This window comes from Perca flavescens, chromosome 5 (assembly GCF_004354835.1).
Source record: "Perca flavescens isolate YP-PL-M2 chromosome 5, PFLA_1.0, whole genome shotgun sequence".
Classification (NCBI taxonomy): domain Eukaryota; kingdom Metazoa; phylum Chordata; class Actinopteri; order Perciformes; family Percidae; genus Perca; species Perca flavescens.
The window spans coordinates 3,267,509-3,287,384 of record NC_041335.1 but is presented as its reverse complement, the minus strand read 5'-3'; the positions used below and the strand labels follow the sequence as shown (position 1 = coordinate 3,287,384).

At 42.4% G+C, this 19,876-nt stretch overlaps 1 protein-coding gene across 2 annotated transcripts in view; it reads right to left on the bottom strand.

The window, feature by feature from the left end:
* Nucleotides 1-4,368: 4,368 nt before the first annotated feature.
* Nucleotides 4,369-19,876, bottom strand: part of gnb1l (guanine nucleotide binding protein (G protein), beta polypeptide 1-like) — a 29,775-nt gene continuing 14,267 nt past the window's right edge. For both annotated transcript variants that reach the window (XM_028578358.1, XM_028578359.1), the window contains 3 exons: nt 18,121-18,213; nt 11,350-11,565; nt 4,369-4,983 (listed from right to left, as the gene is read on the bottom strand). In XM_028578358.1, the coding sequence (XP_028434159.1) occupies nt 4,705-4,983; nt 11,350-11,565; nt 18,121-18,213 (588 nt within the window). In that variant the 3' untranslated portion in view covers nt 4,369-4,704. The remainder of the gene's footprint in view (nt 4,984-11,349; nt 11,566-18,120; nt 18,214-19,876) is intronic.

Here is a 19,876-nt window from a genome sequence, read left to right as displayed (position 1 = left end):
GATACTTTTAGACCCCAACCGAACTGCTTCCATTGTTTCGAGTTTAGAAAAATGCCTTAGTCACCCAATACCAAATTTAAATACCTAAGAAGTCAATCTCATCAGCGTCAGTGTCTAATAATAGTCTAATAATGATGGTGATTGCCTGTCTAGCGTTACAAGTCGTTGAGGCATGCAGGAAAAACACGTTATGCAGAGAAACAATGCTTACGTGTGTGTACTGTGTGTGTGTATATATATATATATATGTATGTACAGCATACAGTATGTGTGTATATGTATGTATGTATGTGTGTGTGTGTGTGTATATATATATATATATATATATATATATATATATATATATATATATATATGTGTGTGTTACATTTTGAGAGGCTTGACTACAGTGTGCGTCACATAAGTGTAAAGGGGCTGAAAAATTGTACCGTAATGTTGTCATCTTTTTTTGTTAAAATGGATTTTATAAAATTGGTATTGATCGAAAAAAATTGTTCAGTAACCTGTATCAAATTCATGGCATTAACTACACTCATTGGCTCAAGGAGTGGCAGAATCGAACACACACACACACACACACAGGATTATGTCCTATCCCAAAGCCAGGCTGACCTCTGACCCCCAAGGCCAAGGAAGACACACGTTAGGTGCTAAGTGAAGCTAAGGGCCCATTGTGCACACTCCCTGTCCATTTATTGACTTCCTAAATGATCCATTATGAAGTGATTTATGAGGTCCACGGCCACCCCACCAGGCTCTTCTAAGGCCGGTGGGTTGCTGTCTGCTCCATTCAGCAGACATCTGCACCAATGGACCCAGCATTTGATTTATCAGAGAATGGACGGAAGCTGGCCCACGCCACCTCCAGTGTTTGTTCAAAGCCAACAGGAGAATTAGGAAGCTGTTATGAATGCAAGATGTCACCAGTGGGGTCAGGCACAAAAGGTATGGATGGAGCTCTGCTGCGGGGAACAAGGGAAACATGTCATTATAACCAGGCACTTCAAAAAAGTTCTTATTCCATGTTTTTTTTTTTTAAGCAATTAAGCCAACCAAAGCTGCAGTTACGCGGTTTTTTTTTTCTTTTCTCAATGACAGTAGCGTCACGGCAAGGCAGCTGTTCTAGCAAATGACCTCGTCTTTCCTCTGTTCACTAACGATTCGTGGCCATTATGCTCGTCTGGCTCTTTGATTTCTCAGGCCTTTCCTGTGCAGCATGATGAGCTTCTCAACTTGTGGTCATCCCAGGAGACAAAGCCTTTATGAAGCAGAACGTGGAGCGTTTGAAGGCCCTGGCCCCGCTGCCTCTCGGCCCAGAGGTGGAACACATGAGCTCCCATGCTGCTCATTGACTCACAGAGATATTATTAGAGACAGTGGACAGAAAAACAACACCTCTCTATTTTCTCTGGGACTTTCACAACAAGACCGTTGGCTTTGTTCATGACAAATGTGTGTTTCTCAAAAAGACATCTGTATTTAGAATTACATGCAAAGAAAAATGTAGACGTCTTATTTTAAAATGCAAATGCTGCCAATTCCTCTCACAGAGGATTTTGAAACACCTTTATTTATTTATTTGAAATTCTTCAGATTGATGGTAATATTAAAGACGATTTCTACTTTTTCTTTTCTTTCTGATTAACAAAGGGGGGTTATACTTGTTAAGAAATGAAGATCAGCTCATGAACAGATAATGCTGACCGAGGAGAGCATCTGCAGATCGGCACCTCCACTAAACCAACAGCCCTGTGTCCTTTATGTCCGTGCTGTGATTAACCTTGTTTGACAAATACAGCCCAGGTCAGGCTGGAGGGGGTCTGTGTGTTAAGCTAAGACCTGCTAGAATAACAATACAAGATTACATAGTCTGCTCAGGTGCATCGTATACCTCAAATTCAGGTCCACTGGAGCAAATCTCCTATTAGATAAGTCAACACAATCGCTAAGCTGCACCGAGCATCACAAAAGGCTTCGGCAAACAGTGGGCTGAAAACGTCAGCAAGTGCCTGATAAACTATTTGAAACGTATCAGATATTTCAACTGGCCTCACATTTTAAGGAGCTCTTAACAAAGTGAAAAAAACAACACAAAAATATATATAGATATTTTTCAGTTATTTCTGTCTACGATTCTTTCCTCAACAAATCAATTTCCATTTCTCAAACAGTTTGAGAAATGGAAATTGATTTGTTGAGGAAAGAATCGTACGATGAGTCGGTAAAACTTGAGCTACTCATGAAGTTATTTCGGTCATTTTAGTTAATGAGGACTGAATAAAATCTGTTCAGGTAGATTTCAAACACCAATCCTAATTCAAGTGAGATTATGCTGACCAGCGTGTATTTTCATGAATCCTGTAGCAGGATGCAGCGTTAACCCTAATGTTAGTCACACTAGCCAATTAAAGTGCTCATATTATGCTCATTTTCAGGTTCATAATTGTACTTAGAGGTTGTACCAGAATAGGTTTATGTGGTTTAATTTTCAAAAATCACCATATTTTTATTGTACTGCACATTGCTGCAGCTCCTCTTTTCACCCGGTGTGTTGAGCTCTCTGTTTAAGCTACAGAGTGAGACATCTCACTTCTGTTCCATCTTTGTTGGGAGTCGCTAGTCAATTGCAGAGTATGAGGCCATGCCCTGACAGTACCTAGGTAAGGACTACTAGCCAGTCAGAAGCAGAGTATGAGGGCGTGCCCTGACAGTACCTAGGTAAGGACTACTAGCCAGTCAGAAGCAGAGTATGAGGGCGTGCCATGCTAGCAGCTAGGCGAGCATTATAACGTGTGTTACAAAGTGACCACGTTTGTCTCTGAAGTAAAGGCTGGACTACAATAGAGCTGTTTGGAGCAGTTGGTGAACAGTTTTCTGTTGGAGATGGGAAGTCCCTTTGGGGGGGGACTTTGGGCTTTTTCACTTTGTAAACCTATAACTTGCACAAATAAAGATATATAACACAATAAAGGAAAGAGAAAAAGCCAAAAGCATAATATGAGCATCATATGGATATGGACAAAATGAGGACACATCAGTAACCACCCGCTATACTTTATATATTTTTTTTTCATTACCTCATTACTGCATTATTTACCAGGGTGACAGATCCAGAGGTCACTGAAGTTTAACTCCGCTTCTATGCAGATGCTACCATTTTTAAGGAATGTAAACAACTGAGGAGGGGCAGTATGGGTGTCACATTATTATTTATAAGTATTTTCCTTTTTTTTTTTTTTTTTTTTTACTACTGCATCTTTCTTGCTCTTCAGAGCTCAGGGGAGACAGGTGTGCAGAACTAGGGGTGCGAATCTTAACTGGTCTCACGATTCAATTTTATTACAATTACCCTGATAACGATTCAACTCAATATCACGAAGCATCAAGATGCGTCCAATCTTCAAAATTATTATATATTGCTACACATAGTTTTCATCAACAAATTCAAGCTGTCAGATATACAGTATATGAACTCCCCTTTTTATTGTATCCGCTCTTAAAAAACACTTCCTATATGTAGCGGAGTCCGAACACAGCAGACAACACACAAAAGGCAAAAACTAAATGTAATGTGTTTGTCTTTATCACTACAGTAGTGTCTCTGTGTGTGCTTAGGTGTTGTTGATGTGTTCTAATGTTTGTCTATGCACTTTTACCTGTGTGTCTACTGTGTATGATACATGTGTTGTGTTTTTCTCATGCCATCAACCTGCCAGTTGTCATGATCTGGAATAGTGGTTGTGTCATTTTTACTTGTCTATGCCTTTCTTGTTTTATGTGTATTTGTTGTAGCTTATCTATTGTTTTAAGCCATTAAACTGCTAGAGACTACAGATGAAAATTAGCCTGTATGGCTAAATGTGGCACATTTACATGTTGGACTCTGTACCAAGGGGGTAAGCTTCGCTTCAGAACTCGAACCTCCTATGGCGCCATTTTGATGCTACAACAACATCACCTCCTGTTAGCATTCCATTGACTGCCATTCATTTTGACGACACTTTGACAGCAAATAACTTTACATCTGAAGCGTTTAAAGACTCTATTTGTCCATTGTTTATTTCTAAAGAAACACGACAATGTATAAAAGGCTCCATTACCTTGTAGCTCACGTTATGGCTCCGTAGCAGACGTTTTTATAAAAATAGGCTAACGATTGTGTCACACAGTAGAGGAATTACCGTATAGTACAGGAGAAGCTCGTACGCAGTTTCGACTTACATTAGCTGTTTAAGTTTAATTACTAATGTTAACTAGCATTTTAGTTAGCAATAATTAGCCTGTGCCTATGTTATCTCCTTACATACACCTACGCTCTTAGTCTCTGCAAGATTCTGAATGATTGAGATTTCTCTCGGCACAGCTACCAGAAGACTTCACACTTTCAGACAGGTTGCTCACGTCACATCTACGTCGTCTCTCTCAGTTGGAGGCTGCACAGTAACGCTAGCGCTCATCGGACAAAACAATTAGCCATTGTTATTTACGGGCTTTGCTTCCACCCGTCAATAACGCTTGGCGCTAGAGGACGACATCAATGTAGGAGCTCAAAATGAAAGAGACAAAAGTATAGCTAAACATAATATACGCAGTCCATTTATCCAGTTATCAAACCATTACAATGGACTATTGCCAGTTGGTGTCAAACCAACATCAATAGAAAGTACTGATTAAAAGTCCAAATATCCTCCCAGACTCAGAGGCTCAGCTAGTGTCCGCTCCCTCATTGTATATTGACCACAGGCTGACCCGCTGGTCCTTGGATCCAGCAGCCAGCAGTCTTTGCCTGGGGTCCTGGTGGTCAGAGAAGGCCACACTTAGCACCATGTCGGTGTGGTACTGAAGCACTGCCAGCGGGCGCATCTTCTTCCAACCGAATACCCGCACTCGATGGTCCCAGCCCGCTGATGCCAGGAGCTTACCGTCCCCCCTGATACACAGCTGGGAAACTCCAGGGTTGACCAGCGTCACACACTCCTGGAGCTAAAAAACCACAAAGAGGAAACAGGATATTAGCAGGTCTTTGCAGGTTAGAACCATTAGACACTTTTATAGTTTTCTCTGTGGTAATTGTAAGAGAAACCCAAAACCAAATGAACCGATTGTTCTTGCAAATAAGGAGACACAAATAATCAGACCAACTAATTGGGTCGGTACGTCGATTTATCACTGCCGTCTAGGAAACTGAGGCCAACCCAAACACCTACAGGGAGAGACTATCAGCTGATCTGATGACTGAGGTCCAAGTGTGAGGCGGGATGTCTGTTGAATGTGGCTGGAGACTCCTGGGACTCAATCATCGGCCATAAAACATTACGGCACGAGGGCCGCGAGCAGATCTCTCTGCAACCCACTATTTGGTTTGGAGTTTGTTCTGGAAGCGGGGGCTTGAGGAACCTTTGTCACAGTTTGCAAGAAAAAGAGAGAGAGATAGAGAGAGAGACCATCTAGCGCTGAAATGCTTGTTTGCAGAGGCTTTGTTGCTTTAGGCGCCTCTGATGAATTACATTCACACTGAAAGGTCTGGTCAGCGGGAGAAGAGACCCGATAAATACGCTGTTGTAACGTCTGCCTGCTAAAGATTAGCCACAGCTCCCTCTCCCTGTGATCTGCAGTGTCCAAGGACTGCATCAATCGCTCTAAAAGGGGCAACATTCTGACATATTATAACGAATGGCGGCTAGGATCACTATCTAAAAGGGCCTGCCGTGGTGGGCATTCCTGGGGAGCGAACGTGCTCTTCCTGCGGGCTATGGGATCTCTGCTGGACCTGTAGATGGGACACAAACATCTGGATATGGGAGCTAAAAATCAGACTGGACAGCGTATAATTGACTTCATAAGCTGTGTCTAGGGAGACTAATGGCCTTGGATGGGAGGAGACGGTGGAGAATTTATCTGCATGCTCCTGTTCCGGGCAGGAACCATCCACGAGCTGCATGTGGAAGATATAAGCCAGGTACTCACAGCCCAAGTGGATAAAGTGGAATGCGAGGGAGAGAGAGAGAGAGAGAGAGAGAGAGAGAGAGAGAGAGAGAGAGAGAGAGAGAGAGAGAGAGAGAGAGAGAGAGAGAGAGAGAGCAGGGAGGAATGCCATTGATCAAAACAGAGCGAGAAAGCTAAGTTCTGAACGGGCAGATATGCGATTTATTTTTATTTTTGGGGGCAAACCGTCATTGCTGGTACCACTAGTGCGTTAAAAAAAAAAAAAAGGGTGGGTGAGACAAAACTAGCCAGATACGCTGATCCAAAGAAACCCGGGGTGGGGGGTGAAAGATTGTTTGGAGCTTTGTTATTACCTCAAGAAGTTGGTATGCCCCTACCTCTCTCCATCTGGTTTGCATTAGAGGCCTGATAATGATGGGTTTAAGTGTCTGTTTTTGTTTGTTTTGCTTCCCATAGTTTGTGTCAGGAAAAGGCATTTGCTTCATTAAAGGGTCAAATGTAAGCAGCAAGTGGCTAATGATGTAGCAATGGTCATTCAGCAGGGCAGGCTGGCGAATTGTTTTGACTCTCTACAGTCTGAGAAAGTAGACCGTGAGTGGTGGTGAGAAAAAGAAATGGGGAATGGTGCTCGTGTGCAGCTATGCTGGTTCCTAGGCTGCCAGTGAGCAGTGTTTACTCTGGGATGTCATGTGGCAGCGGTGCTGGACAGTAATAGTGCTGAAACGATTAGTTGATTAATTGATTAAGTGGATCAACAGGAAGGTAATCACCAGCAATTTTGTAAAGTGAATTGATTGTTTCAAGTCATTTATCAACGGTTCTGCTGCTTTATTCGGTTTCATATCATTCATAATAAATGGAATAGCTTTTGGATCACTTAGAAAATTGGAAATTGGAAAATGGAAAATTTCTGACATTTTATAGACTAATTCATGAATGAATCGCATAATTAATCAACTGATTAAATCAATCATAAAAATACATTTCAGTTTTAGTAGTTCTGGTTATATGCAGCTTCTGACAATGTCTTGATTAACACTGCAGCACAAGAAATCCAGTTTGTTTAGGGTAGAGTATAATGGCATTCAAGTTGGAACGATGAGACGATCAATTAGCTGATTGACAGAAAAGAAGAACAAGTTTAAATGATTAACCATTTTCATAGTTTTCTAAAAGAAATAGTTTGACATTTTGGACACTGCCAGGCTACCTGTTTCCCTGTTCTCAGTCTTCGTGCTAAGCTAAGCTAACTGGCTGCTTCATATTTACCATTTGGACATCAGAGGGACAACAACAACAAACTCGGCATGAAAGCAAATAGGCGTATTTCGACAATGATTTTATAGACTAAAGCAGATTAATGGATATGAAAATGAGTTGCAGCCCATGAATACATTACTTCTCAATGTTAGGATAACTCTTCTTTGTTCTTACAAAAAAGGAAATAGTCTAAATTGCGCTGTCACTTTAATTCCATGTTCTCCAGCAGCAGCATTGTTGTTCTTGCCGTCGGGCCACACCGCTGCTGAATGAATACCAAGAAAAGTGCTGCAGACTTAAGCACTGCCATTAACCAGGCCTACATCTCTGATGAAATCCATTGGCTCTAACCGGGGAGTCTTGGCTCGTTTTATTTGACACCCCATTTGTCTTATCCTTGCTTCCTTACTATCTCATCATAGACAGAATCCGTCTATGGGCTTCATCATTTTTTTTTGTTTGAACACTCCTTCCTGGCCTGTGTTACCACACAAAAACGCGCACGCACACACACACGCTGTCTAAACGCCAGCTTACTCAGCTGTCAGGAGGCTACCAGCTCTGCTCAGCAGCTGGGCCCACAACACTTTTTGTTGCCTACGACAGATCCAACACAAACTCACACTTCGGGATCCTCTTTTGTAGCATCTCAACGACAGAGGAGACGTTCAAAAGGAGCGTCCACTTGGCAGGTCTCACTCAAGCCCCGCTCCACTTTTCTCCCTGTCGCTCCCCCCCCCTCAGTCTTGGCATGGATCTTGGTGTTCACGCTCATCTACTGAAACGTCCCATCATCGCTCACTCACTCGAGCCTAGCAGCTGGGAGGCTTTTTCGCAGGTATTTCTGACACACCCTGTCCCTGAATCACACTCGGCAGCAGGGAGATTACAGCCTTTTGTCACCTTGCCTGTCAGAGCTTGGCCCCGGCTGACAGGAGACGGACGCGTCAAACAGGCGAGCCGTCCCATTCAGAAAAGAGACAAGAGAGAGGTGGGGGGGCGGGTGCTCAAAAAAATAGAGCCATCATTTTTTATGACAGCAACTCATACATACTGTACATCAGTCCAACAGCAGACTGAGGTTGGGCCTGGTATGCCCTGAATCATACGTCAGGTCATTTTAGGATTGGCCAAGAAGTCACAGAAGACCACGTGTCAGAGGCTACTGAGTGGATATGTATGTGAGACATAGTAGTGAAGATGAGGGTCAGGAGTTCCACCTGTGGAGAACTGTCATCAGTCTCAGAAAGAGCTTGCTGTCAGCCACGCTTGATTTACACTAACGCTAATCTTCCTCTGTCTATACCTGCTTTCTCTTTCTCCAGTCCGCGGCCTTGGCCTTTTTTCTTTCTCCTGGAGGAACACGTCACTGCACTTGTCAATACATTTGAGTGGACGCCTAAATATATGTCCATCTGGCTTAACAGCTTGTAAACCCTAACACCCACACCCTCATAATCATTCCCAAAAATGTGCTAGTAGGAAAAGTAGAAAAAAAAAAAAGTCTGATGGTGATGCCTCATTTCTATGAAAGGATATCAGCCTAGCCAGGTCAAAGAGCAGATAAAGGCCTCTGGAAGCCATGTGTAATACATTAACCTCCATTCCAGAGGCTATCTGTCTGGGCTTGATAAGCTCACTTCACAGCCCTTCGGCTTCACTAAATCATAACTGCACTGTGTTGTGTCACATTCAGTTTCCCCCGACATTTCACAAAAAGCATCTATCTTCCTTGCCGGCCAGTTCCACTACATTCAAAAAGGTATCGCAGGGGTAATTTGCGGGAAGTGGGATGCTGTGGCACTTATAGCCTCCTCAGCCTTTATTGCAGCCTCCCACTGTGAACTACTGTTCCCTTTACTGCAGATGTGTTTTTTGTTTGGTTAAGGGGCCTCCGAGGTTTTGATATTTTTATTACCTCTCACGGGTCGTCCGTCAGGACCCAGGGCCCAGGTCCGCCACCCGGCAGGTCCCCCCCCCCTTGCTGCTGCCACACAAAAATACTTTTGTGGGAAGAACTGAGGATAGCTGTCTGGACGTCACACTGAGCTGCACTTCGGGATAATTTAAAAGCCCCTGTTGGATCTTTTCCCTCTCCTTGTGCTTTTTTCCTGTCATCCTCATCCTGGATTCCATGCTGAATCAATATTTTGTTGCTTGAGCAAAATAAACCAAATAACCACTCTCCTCCTGTTTTTGGTATATTGAATCAAATCCTTCGTAGTGTTTTTCTAGACACATTTTCGGGAAAAAAAAAAAAAAAAAGAAATGGGGCTTTCCAAATATTTCTAATTCGAGCATTCATTTGTAAAAAGCCTAGGAAAGAATAATACTCCTTCACTGTGCAGGAGTGTACTATATCAGCCTCAGGTTCCTTTCTGTTCAGATTCATGGGGGTTGGCTGCAGAATGGGAGCATTCCCTTTTGCTTATGAAATCAAGAGAAAATATAGCTTCAAATGAGGCGTTAAGTCTCTGAAGCATTGGCTGTTATGTAAAATGAATTATGGTACAAAGCTGATGTGTCTCTTTTGGTGAGGCAGAAGATGCTCTGGCAGGGGCTGTAGTGCATAGTTTTTTATTTTTGCGTGCGTGCGTACACCTGTGTGTACTTTTAAAGGCAAGTATGCATTTCAATAATATCCCAGTCAAGAGGAATCTTGTATTAATTGTTTTTTAACTTGCTAAATGAAAGTATACCGAAATGTTCCTATTTTTGTGACGTGTTTTCTTAAAATCCAAAACTATAAATATTAAATGTGTGACCATGTGTCAGTGTGTATGCGTGTGGGTGGTTTGAGTCTGGAGTGACAGCCCCCAGCCCGGCCCTTGGCCCCTGGCCCTGCCAACGCTGTGTAACCAGCAGCTGATTTATGGCCCCCGGAGCCCTACTGAGCCTCTTCCTCTTCGGCCCCTGATGTTTTCCAAGAGAGCCTAGAGAGAGGCAACTCTCCTCTCTGCCCATCTCCACCATTAAGATTTTATAATATTTCATGGCATTAAGCGGACTCTCTTGTGCAACAATTAGTCAGCAAGTAGGAAGTTGAGGACCTTAGCCAGGGACACTTCAGTAGGCCGATTATCCAACCAGGGGCATTTGTACCCCAGGTACTTCTGCAGTTGCCTAGGCTACCTAGAAAGATTGTAGAATAACCACAATAACTACTACTACCGTATTTAAAAAAAATAAAAAGTTTCGTCAACAGTAACACCTGAACACTACATGCTGCGATCGATAATGCAAGAAAAGTAGCTAGGAAGGGTGCAGAGAGAGTTTAAACAGTTAGCTAAATGCAATGGATAAACTGTTGAAATAGTAAGATAATAGTAATGGATAAATGGTTGAAATAGTTAGCTTAAAGTAAAGGATAAACACTTAAATAGTTAGCTAAAAGTAAATGGATAAATGGTTGAAATAGTAAGCTAAAAATAATGCACAAATGGTTTAAATGTCCAGCTCTAGCCACTCCACAGCAGTAGTAGTCTACGAATGCAAAGTTGACCAAGCTGGCCTAAACATTGATATGTCAATTGTATGCAAAATCTATTGTAACAATACCCACTAAATACTGGGCTTCCAACATTTATTACATATTACTGTGTATTGACAGCTGTCATAATTAATTGTGTAAAACACCAGTTTTAAATCACGATGGGTGGTGTGGATGAAGGGGTACATTAGGTTCATCCGAAGGGGCTGTGGGGGTTCATCAGACAAAAGTTTGGGAACCACTGGATTAGACAACACTACTATCCTCTCTAAGCCTGTCTTCATAGACTGTATAATATTAATGGACAGAGCATGTGTGACGTCACCCATTGGTTTGTGGAGATCTGCTATGAGTCGTCGAGTTTGGCGTTATGGGCGCAGCCATCCTGGCTGCGGATGTAACAATTTTAGACAAGATGGAGGAGTGAGGGAGGAGCTGCTTACACTCTACGTTACGTTACACACACACATCATTCTGTGTTGCAGAAGAATCAAAACTAGCGACTGAGACCATAAACTCATTATGAAAATGTTTACTGAGGTAATAAATCAAGTGAGAAGTGGGTCACTTTTCACTTCTACAGAAACCGACCTCCTTTTGCAACCGCACGTGTCGCCTTAATATTATACAGTCTATGCCTGTCCTCTGCTGACCTGCAGGTTGTTCTGTCTGTCCAGCATCCAGGGGGAGAGTTTCTTCTCAGAGGAGCCAGATATGCCCCTCAGACAGTTGGTGTCAAAGGTCAGGCACATGACGGGCTCAGGGTGGGCTTTGGCTTGGCTCAGCTTGGACCTCTGGGTTACGTCCCACAGCAACAGGGAACCGTCCTCGTATCCAGCCAGCAGGAGAGGTCCGGGACCCGAGTCTGGCTGGAAGTGAGGGAGGATGATAAGAGAAAGGAGAAGGGACAGCAAGAAGTGAAGAGAGAACAGGGAGTAATATGAGGTAGGGCTGGGCAAGATATCAATATTAAATCGATTTCAATATATGAGGCTAGATATTGTCTTACATTTTGGATATCATAAAATCGCAATGACTGTTGTCTTTTCCTGGTTTTAAAGGCTGCATTACAGTAAAGTATCTGATCTATTATTTGCCTTAACTCACTTTGACGTTCTAGCCACATTACTGAGGATTATTTATCAAAACTCTCATTGTGTAAATATTGTGTGAAAGCACCATACAATATCGATATTGATGTATTTGGTGATACTTGATTCTCTCCGTATCGCCCAGCGGTAGCGTGAGGTAAGATGTGAGATGAGAGCTGTGTAGTTAAAAACCACAGAAACCGCTGCGTGGTGCTGGAAGCTGAGCGGAGCAGAGGTTATCACTCTGGAAGCTCCTGCTGACACTCGGAAAGAAGCAGTGCGCTCCATTCGTCAGCCTGCTGCTCTCTCTTTCCAGCACTCCATTACACCACTCCTCACTTTGCTCCTCATCTATATTACTGAGCCACAGGCCTCGCTGCTGCCACCGAGATATGTATATGTATGTAAGTATGTACACACACACACACACACACACACACACACACACACAGTTTTGATTATTTAGTTGTTTTTCAAAATGTGCATTGTTTTGGTATATTTTATCTGTACCTATATTTTGTTATCTTTATTTTTAAAAGTATGGTCTACTTTTTGGTTATACATAATCTCATAATGATTTAGTACCTTTTACATTATAATGCTTAAATTTGCAGTCCATTTTTTAAACTATATTTCATCCGGTTGAAATGTAAAACAGGGAATATTTTAAGTGTTATTTGAACAAATATAACCTAAATAAATAAAATACTTGTTACTGAGGCACAGCATTAGGGCTGCAACTAACCATTATTTTAATTATCGATTAATATAGAAATCATTTTCTTTCAATTATTATAATTTCCGAGATTGCTTCTTGTGTCCCCACACTCAATTTACAATCATATAAAACAGAGAAAAGCATCGGAGAAGCTGGAAGCTGAGAATGTTTGGCGTTTTAGCTTGATAAATTACTTAATAGATGAATTAAAATGCACTCATTGTCTGTTGATCGCCTAATCAACTACTTGTTTCAGGTCTACACACCTCTTGCATGCCCTCATGTACAAAAAAACAAAAAAACAAAAACACACTATAGTCTTGCTCAGGACATTACAAATTCTGCCGCAATGTTTACAACCGGTGAAACCATCAGAGAAAATCTTTCAAATCACAAGAAATGAAATGAAACCAGGTGCACAAATCAGACCTCATCAGACGCAAAATCCCAAACACACAACTCTGTTAAATATAGATCGAGCATCCTGTACTAAGCACAAAGTGTAGTTAAATGTACAGTATATAAAATGACATTGCCTTCCCACTGTTGGGAGTCGCAGATTGTAAATCACTTCTGTGAACGAGAACATAAAGGTGAACTGATAAAAACTGGGGGCTTCATATAGCTTTGCATAGCGCAGGGAAGAAAGGAAGGACTGAAGGAGAGAGAGAGAAGGGAAGGAGGAGGAATGGATAAAGAGAAGGAGAAAGTGACAACTGATGAGATCTAACCTCTATCCCGCAATCCCACAATTCTTCGGTGTACATGTATGTAGACAGTAGTGAAAGTACCATAGCTCTTGCTACCTAGAAGAACACACCCCTTCACATCCACATATCCAAACGATGATTTAAACTTTTCCAAGCTTAAATGACTTCACACTGGCCTGTTGAACCCCACAATACATTTCAAAAGGCCTATAAACACACAGCACAGATACACACTTTGTCCTGACTCGTGCCCTTGCTTTAGAATACCATCAGGCCCCCAGCAAAAGCACAGTGCCCAGCAGAAGCCAGGAGGGAAAGAAATGTTTTCCATATGTGCGAGAGGGGCCATGTCTGCAATTTTTTCATCCATCTTCAAGTCCTCTTCTCACTTAACGCTCTATATTTCTCTTCTTCCAGCTTTAAACAAATTATAGACAGAGTCGTGTATTCCTTCCAAACACATCAGCGAGGACGAACACTAAGGGATTATGAAAACAAATAAAAACAAGTGAAAATCAGCGGCCCCTGCTTGCCGGCAGGGCCCGGGCTAAGCGTTCCAGGCTTGGGGCCCACCGTTTCACTTAAGTGTAGGACCTCCTTGATTGATGATGTCATGGGTCGGAGGTCGGGGAACCCTGGGTAGACACCTAATTCATTATATCCTCCACAGGCCTTTCTACAAGAGGGCTCTCTGCTGGAGTGGGGCTGGGGCTCTGGGAGGAGATTCATCACCACAGAACAGCTGGATGGAAGCCGACTGAAGAGGCAGGAGAGCAATGAAGCCGGGTCGTCTCTAGAACGGCGACTAGTTGGGCCTCAAACTTGTTAATAGTCATGCAATCCTATGCTCTATTAATGAAGTGCATAAAAGTGTAATCTATGTGTGTACATAATGTGTTAAAATGGATTTGGAACAATTACAGGCCAGGTCACTGTGATTTTATCCTGTAAACATAATTATTATCTCCGCCAAGATGGTTATGTTTCCAGTTCAGTTTGTTGGCTAACTGGTTAGTTGGTTTATCTTTTTGTAAGCAGGATTCAAGAAAAGCTACAGGCCCAATTTTCATGAAACTTAGTGGAAGGATGTATCATGGGCCAAGGACGAAAACATTACATTTTGGATCGGATATGAATCACGGGATGGATACAGGAATTATTTTTCGTGTCGGTGTCGTTAACATTGTGACATAGGGCATGGCCTTGGCGGAGGTCTGCACTATGCCTTTCTAGTTAACAATGCAACCATTTTAAGCCTGTGGACTGAGAGCCCTATTTCTAGTCTCTCGGTCAGTTAGTTCAGACCACCATGGTCCAGTCAGGTCATCAAGATCCAGGGGCTTTTACCAATTAAGGTTTTGTTCCTTTCCTTCCTTCTCTCTTCTTCTTCTATAACAATCCCAGTTAGTGTAGAGGTTTACAGTAAAATCCCCCTGCTGCTGAGGCAACAAAAAATGCAAAGATGTAACCTATGGAGGCACTAAAACAAGCTCTAACAAATAGGGACAACATAAATATAATTGCTGAACCATTAAATCTAAATTAGCTTTAGTTCCTCTGAGTTTCCAGCTCAAGAAAATGTCACTGCACACACAGACTTCGACTCCATACCAAGGAAACTAAGGATTATTTTTATTATCGTTCAATTTGCAGATTATTTCTCCATTATTATGGTTTTGAGTATGTATGTATGTATGTATGTATGTAACTTCCTTGTTCTATACATTTCCTGTTTGTATCTCACTTTTGGTTAGTCGCCCTGAAGAAGGCCTGTGTGCCACAACGCGTTGGAGCATATTTTTTTACCTTTTTGCTATGCATTAGCCGCATCAATAAAGGCTTTTTAGTATTTTCTTCAACAAGATTGCCTTGTTTTTCATGCTGTTTGGATACTGTTGGATTTGCCCTGCACCAAAGAACCCCTTGTTAAACTTTTTTTTACCCACCACCAAAACGATTTAACTTTTACATTAATCATTTGGTCTATAAAAGTTCCCGCCATCTTTTTACACCCTAACAATCAGGTGTCACCATCGTATTTTTCTAAATACATGACCACTGAAAATTATCAAAAATGCAGCTGTAAACGTACACTTTGGTTAAATCCTTACGTCACTTATGTTTTGCATTCCAACATTTATTTTCTTAAAATGAATCAAGTCATCAACCCTTAATATGAGTACTCAAACGGTTACAGTAGCCTTTGATTCATTTAGAACACCGTTTTGAAAATGATAACGATGTATATAGCCTGTTCTGTATTTGCACAAAAAGCAGAAATGTCAACAGTAAAGGCCTCCACAAATACAGTACATGCTGGTCAAATCCTAGTCTCCAAGCTAACTGCCATGTGTTGCTCTGTGGCATTATTTATTATTTGATGTGTGCTGTGCTATTTTGTGTAAATTTATCATATCGTTGTGTCGTATTGGTAGCGTCGTTTTATTCAATTTCTAGGGTGCCTTTTAAACATCTGGCCAGGAACAACAGCTGAATATTAGCCTTTTATGCTAATTGTGGTTCATTTTACAGATTTTTCACTGTTGATCAACGTTTGCAGTGCCTGCCAAATAAACTAATATAACAAAAGTGGCCGGGTTGGCTCGGTGGGTGGAGCAGGCGCACATGTACTGGGAAGTCTGTGCCTCGACGCGGAGGTCTGGGGTTTGGGTCCGACCTGTAACCATTTCCCGCATGTCTTCCCCCTCTCTCTCCCCTTTCTCACCTAGCTGTGCTGTCAGGTTAAAGGCAAAAAAGCAAAAAAAAAAAAAGAATCTTTTTAAAAAAAGAAAAACACAAAACTAATACAACAAAAACATGAATAAATAAAATCTAAATGTAATAAGAGAGAAATATGTGGCTGACGTATCCTGAATTTATTGTATATTCCACAAACACTTCTATGCAATTTCCTTTTGTGGTAAGTCGTGAACAACCTAGAGACTTACAGCTTGTTTGCTGCTGTGGCCACCACAGGCCTCAGGCAGGCACCGCTTCAACATAAGGAGCCAATCGTTTCCTCCGGTTTTTGTCCCGGTTCGCCATGATGTCATGGCCATGAGGCAGCAAGGTGATGAGCTGAGAGTGATGGATATCTGTATAGGAACATTTCCTTTTCCCCGCCAGCCTCTGATCACATTAAAAGCCTTGCACATCATACATCAATACCGCCCCCTGGCCAAGCCCTGCACGCTCCAAACCCACATGTGGAGGTACTTTCTTCCACCACGTTTGCCGTATTGTTCACAGCCAGATTCAGAGAGATCAGATAGGAAAGCTCTGTCACCTCATAGACATACAGCCCAGCATATGAACGAAGGGCTGAGTGGGATTTTGCTGAAGGGAGAAAGTGCAGTTTAACACTGCATTTAATCTTTTTCCAGAAACTCCAGAAGAGAAGGGCTTAAAGGCCGACAATAAATCTGTTGGTGAGTCCGTCCTGGAAATAATGGAGGATAATCACTTCTCGACGGTGGGAAGAGAAGAGGGGAGGGATGGTGAGAGGGAAGACAGAGAGAGGAGATAATTGTTAGTGGCTTCTTCCCGGTGTGTGGGTGATGGAGAGAGACAGGGTGGAGAGAGAGGGCGACAGTGTCGGCTGTTGCCTCCTGTTGTGTGAGGTTAAGGAAACAGTGGGTAGCATATGAGCATTTGATGGGAAAGACAATATAGGCATTTTTTCTTATGACTGACACACACACAGACACAAACACACACACACACACACACACACACACACACACACACACACACACACACACACACACACGGTTTTCAGTCTCTTCCCACTGCTTGGACCCTCTCGAGTCGCTCAGTCAGCGTAACAGATGAACATGCCTCGGCCTTGAAAGGAATCGGCCTGAAATCATTTAGAATCACCTGGGCCCTTCGGCTTTGAAGTCAGACAGCTGCCTGTTCCGTATTACAATGATATTATATAATTTATAATGATATAATTGATCATTATGTTTCCTGGCACTCAACGCTACACCAGCATTGCTTCATAAATCAGATGATGAAAGGTGGGTGTAACAGTGAAATCAAAAGGGGAAAAGAAAAACACAATGTCAGCATGCACTGTCAGACTCAAACATGTCTACAAGTCTCTGATAATTTCACAAACACAATACCACCTTTATGACTTTTGTAGTCATTAAAATAACCCTCATTTGTATTACAGGCACACAGGACTGAATGCGCACGGGGCAGCAAGTTGCCTCACTCTGGCTTTAGGTTGATAAGCTTTGATTTCTGCTGCCTGTAAACTGAACAGCCCATCCGATGTATTCAAATCATTCACAGTCTTGCATAAGTCTAAAACCCCACTCTGTCGCCCAAAGCCCCAAACCCAAAGGGTTAATAATTAACCAGGAAAATAATTACAGGGTCTCCTTAATGGCTGGAAAATAAAACTTTTCAACAGCATTTACAAAACAGAAAGCAACGTTTCTGCTGGGTTCAGATTGGATGTACAGCTGCAGGCTGATATATGGCTGTGAACCCACGGCCCTTCCAAACGCTCTAATTACAGTGTTGGGACTCACTGCCAGCTGAGAAGAAACGCTTGGAAAAATGGCCCGGGACGAGCTGTTGGGCTGTAAATCATGTGCCACGTCTCTCATATGCATATTTGTTGACTTTTCTATTATTGGGTATTGTTATGGGCTGCTGGCCAATCAGGATAAAGCAGGTAAGTATAGGAAAAAGTACCTTCTATTTCCCCTTTTGTTTTAAAACAGAAGAGAATCAGCTGCTTCCGAGAATGGCTGCCAAGGTGAACTCGTTGAACTTCAGATGTAGTTATAAAGGGACAAATTGCAACTTTTTTTGGCAGGGCCGGGGAGTTAAAAACACTGCAACAATTTCTGTTAAAATGACACTCGAAATGGCTGCCTGGTTGCTTACCTGCCACAGTTTGATACACATGACCATCCCCAGCTTAGCGTCTGGTACCAGGGTGCAGACTGGGCTCTTACTGGGTAGCTCAACAATCTTGATCTGCAGAGAACACATGACAATTAAAAACTTTAAACTCACTACAGAAAGCTGACCTGTTGACCTCCATATTCTACAGCCACGCCAGCAGATCTGTGAGGCCGCACTCGGACACAGCGGTGCTTTGAGCTATATACTAACATCAGTATGCTAACACGCTCCCAATGACAATGCTAATGTGATGCTGTTTACCATGTTTGCTATCTTAGAATAGCATGTTAGCATGCTAACATTACAGAAGAACTCCCCCAATTTTTTCACATCAAAGTCCGTTTATATTTTCTGCATAATGTGAAATGTTGTTTAAAGCTTTTTGCGACATCCCCTGAGTGAGCGCCGGTTAGGGCTGAAGACTACAAGTTTCAAAAGAACAATTCTGGCTGTTTGGAGTTAGAGAAAAGTGAGCCTACCAGACTTCTGTAGCCCATCAGCATGCTAAACTGCTTTGCACAGCTTTCATTTAGGTAAATTGTATAGCGCTTATACTCTGGTGGTTTCGTTTTGTTTCGTCTAAAGCCATCTGTGATCAGACCTTTAGAAATCTATCCAATACGTCCTGATGCATTTTTGCTTTAATTCATCCACTTTCATTATGTTTGTATTTTCATTTGTTCTAATGTTTTCATTATTGAGAGCCAGTTACAGTTACACACAAGCCGACTGCCAAGTCATGATTTGTTTGTCTTCTGAATCCAAATAAAGCCGGGACCTGATTCATTGTGGTTCAGGACTTCCGCAGATCAGAGTGCCTCCACATAGCGGTACTGTACCATCCATCAGTGCGGAGCAGCCGTCCCGCTGTCTATAATAAATCCTGCTAAAGCCCGACCCCGTGACCTGAATGGTGTTTTCCTGCACACATTGGCACTGATTCTGATCAAATACCCCGCCTAATGAAGCCAATAAATTTGTATGTATGTATGTATGTATGTATGTGTGTGTGTGTGTGTGTGTGTGTGTGTGTGTGTGTGTACCCACATCACAACCAAAACTCCTTCAAACTTCCTCCGTGCTGATGATCCACATATTCATCCTCATTAGGCCTCAAATTAAACAACCCTTTAAGGGAGCGATCTGTATTTTAGCGCTAAGCCACATCTGTCCTGCATGTTTACCTCTGCGTGCCTGACAAAGAGGGCCTTTAAGGACTTCTCTGTGCCTCAGGTGATCACTGTTCTTGTGTGGCATCACTCTGCCCATAAATAAAACACCCACACTATTAATTAATGTTTCTGCCGTGGCAGCAATCTGCTGGCAGGAATCTCACTGTGAGCAGTAAACAGTAAAACCACCTGAAAAAGGAAGCTCTTATGCCGTTTCTTTGTTACATACCTAAATATTAACCTACCTGCATATTGCAATAAATCACACCATTGTGTTATGTTTTGTCATGTGCCTAGGTACAGTTTTTTTGAGGGAATTAATTTACGTGGGCGTTTTATTTGCAAATTACATGATAAGCATCTGTCGTGGTCAGTTATGTCTGTGGAATGGGGTGGGGAGACTGAATGACAAAATCGGCTGTGGCCTGTTTTGGTCTAACTTGTATGGGTGTGTGTGTGTGTTTCTGTCTGTCTGTGTCTGTTGGGACAATGGCATTATTGAGGTGCTGGGAGTCACAGGCGCCCTGATGCCTGGCCTGCTGGACTGGGGTTAGCAGAGGCAC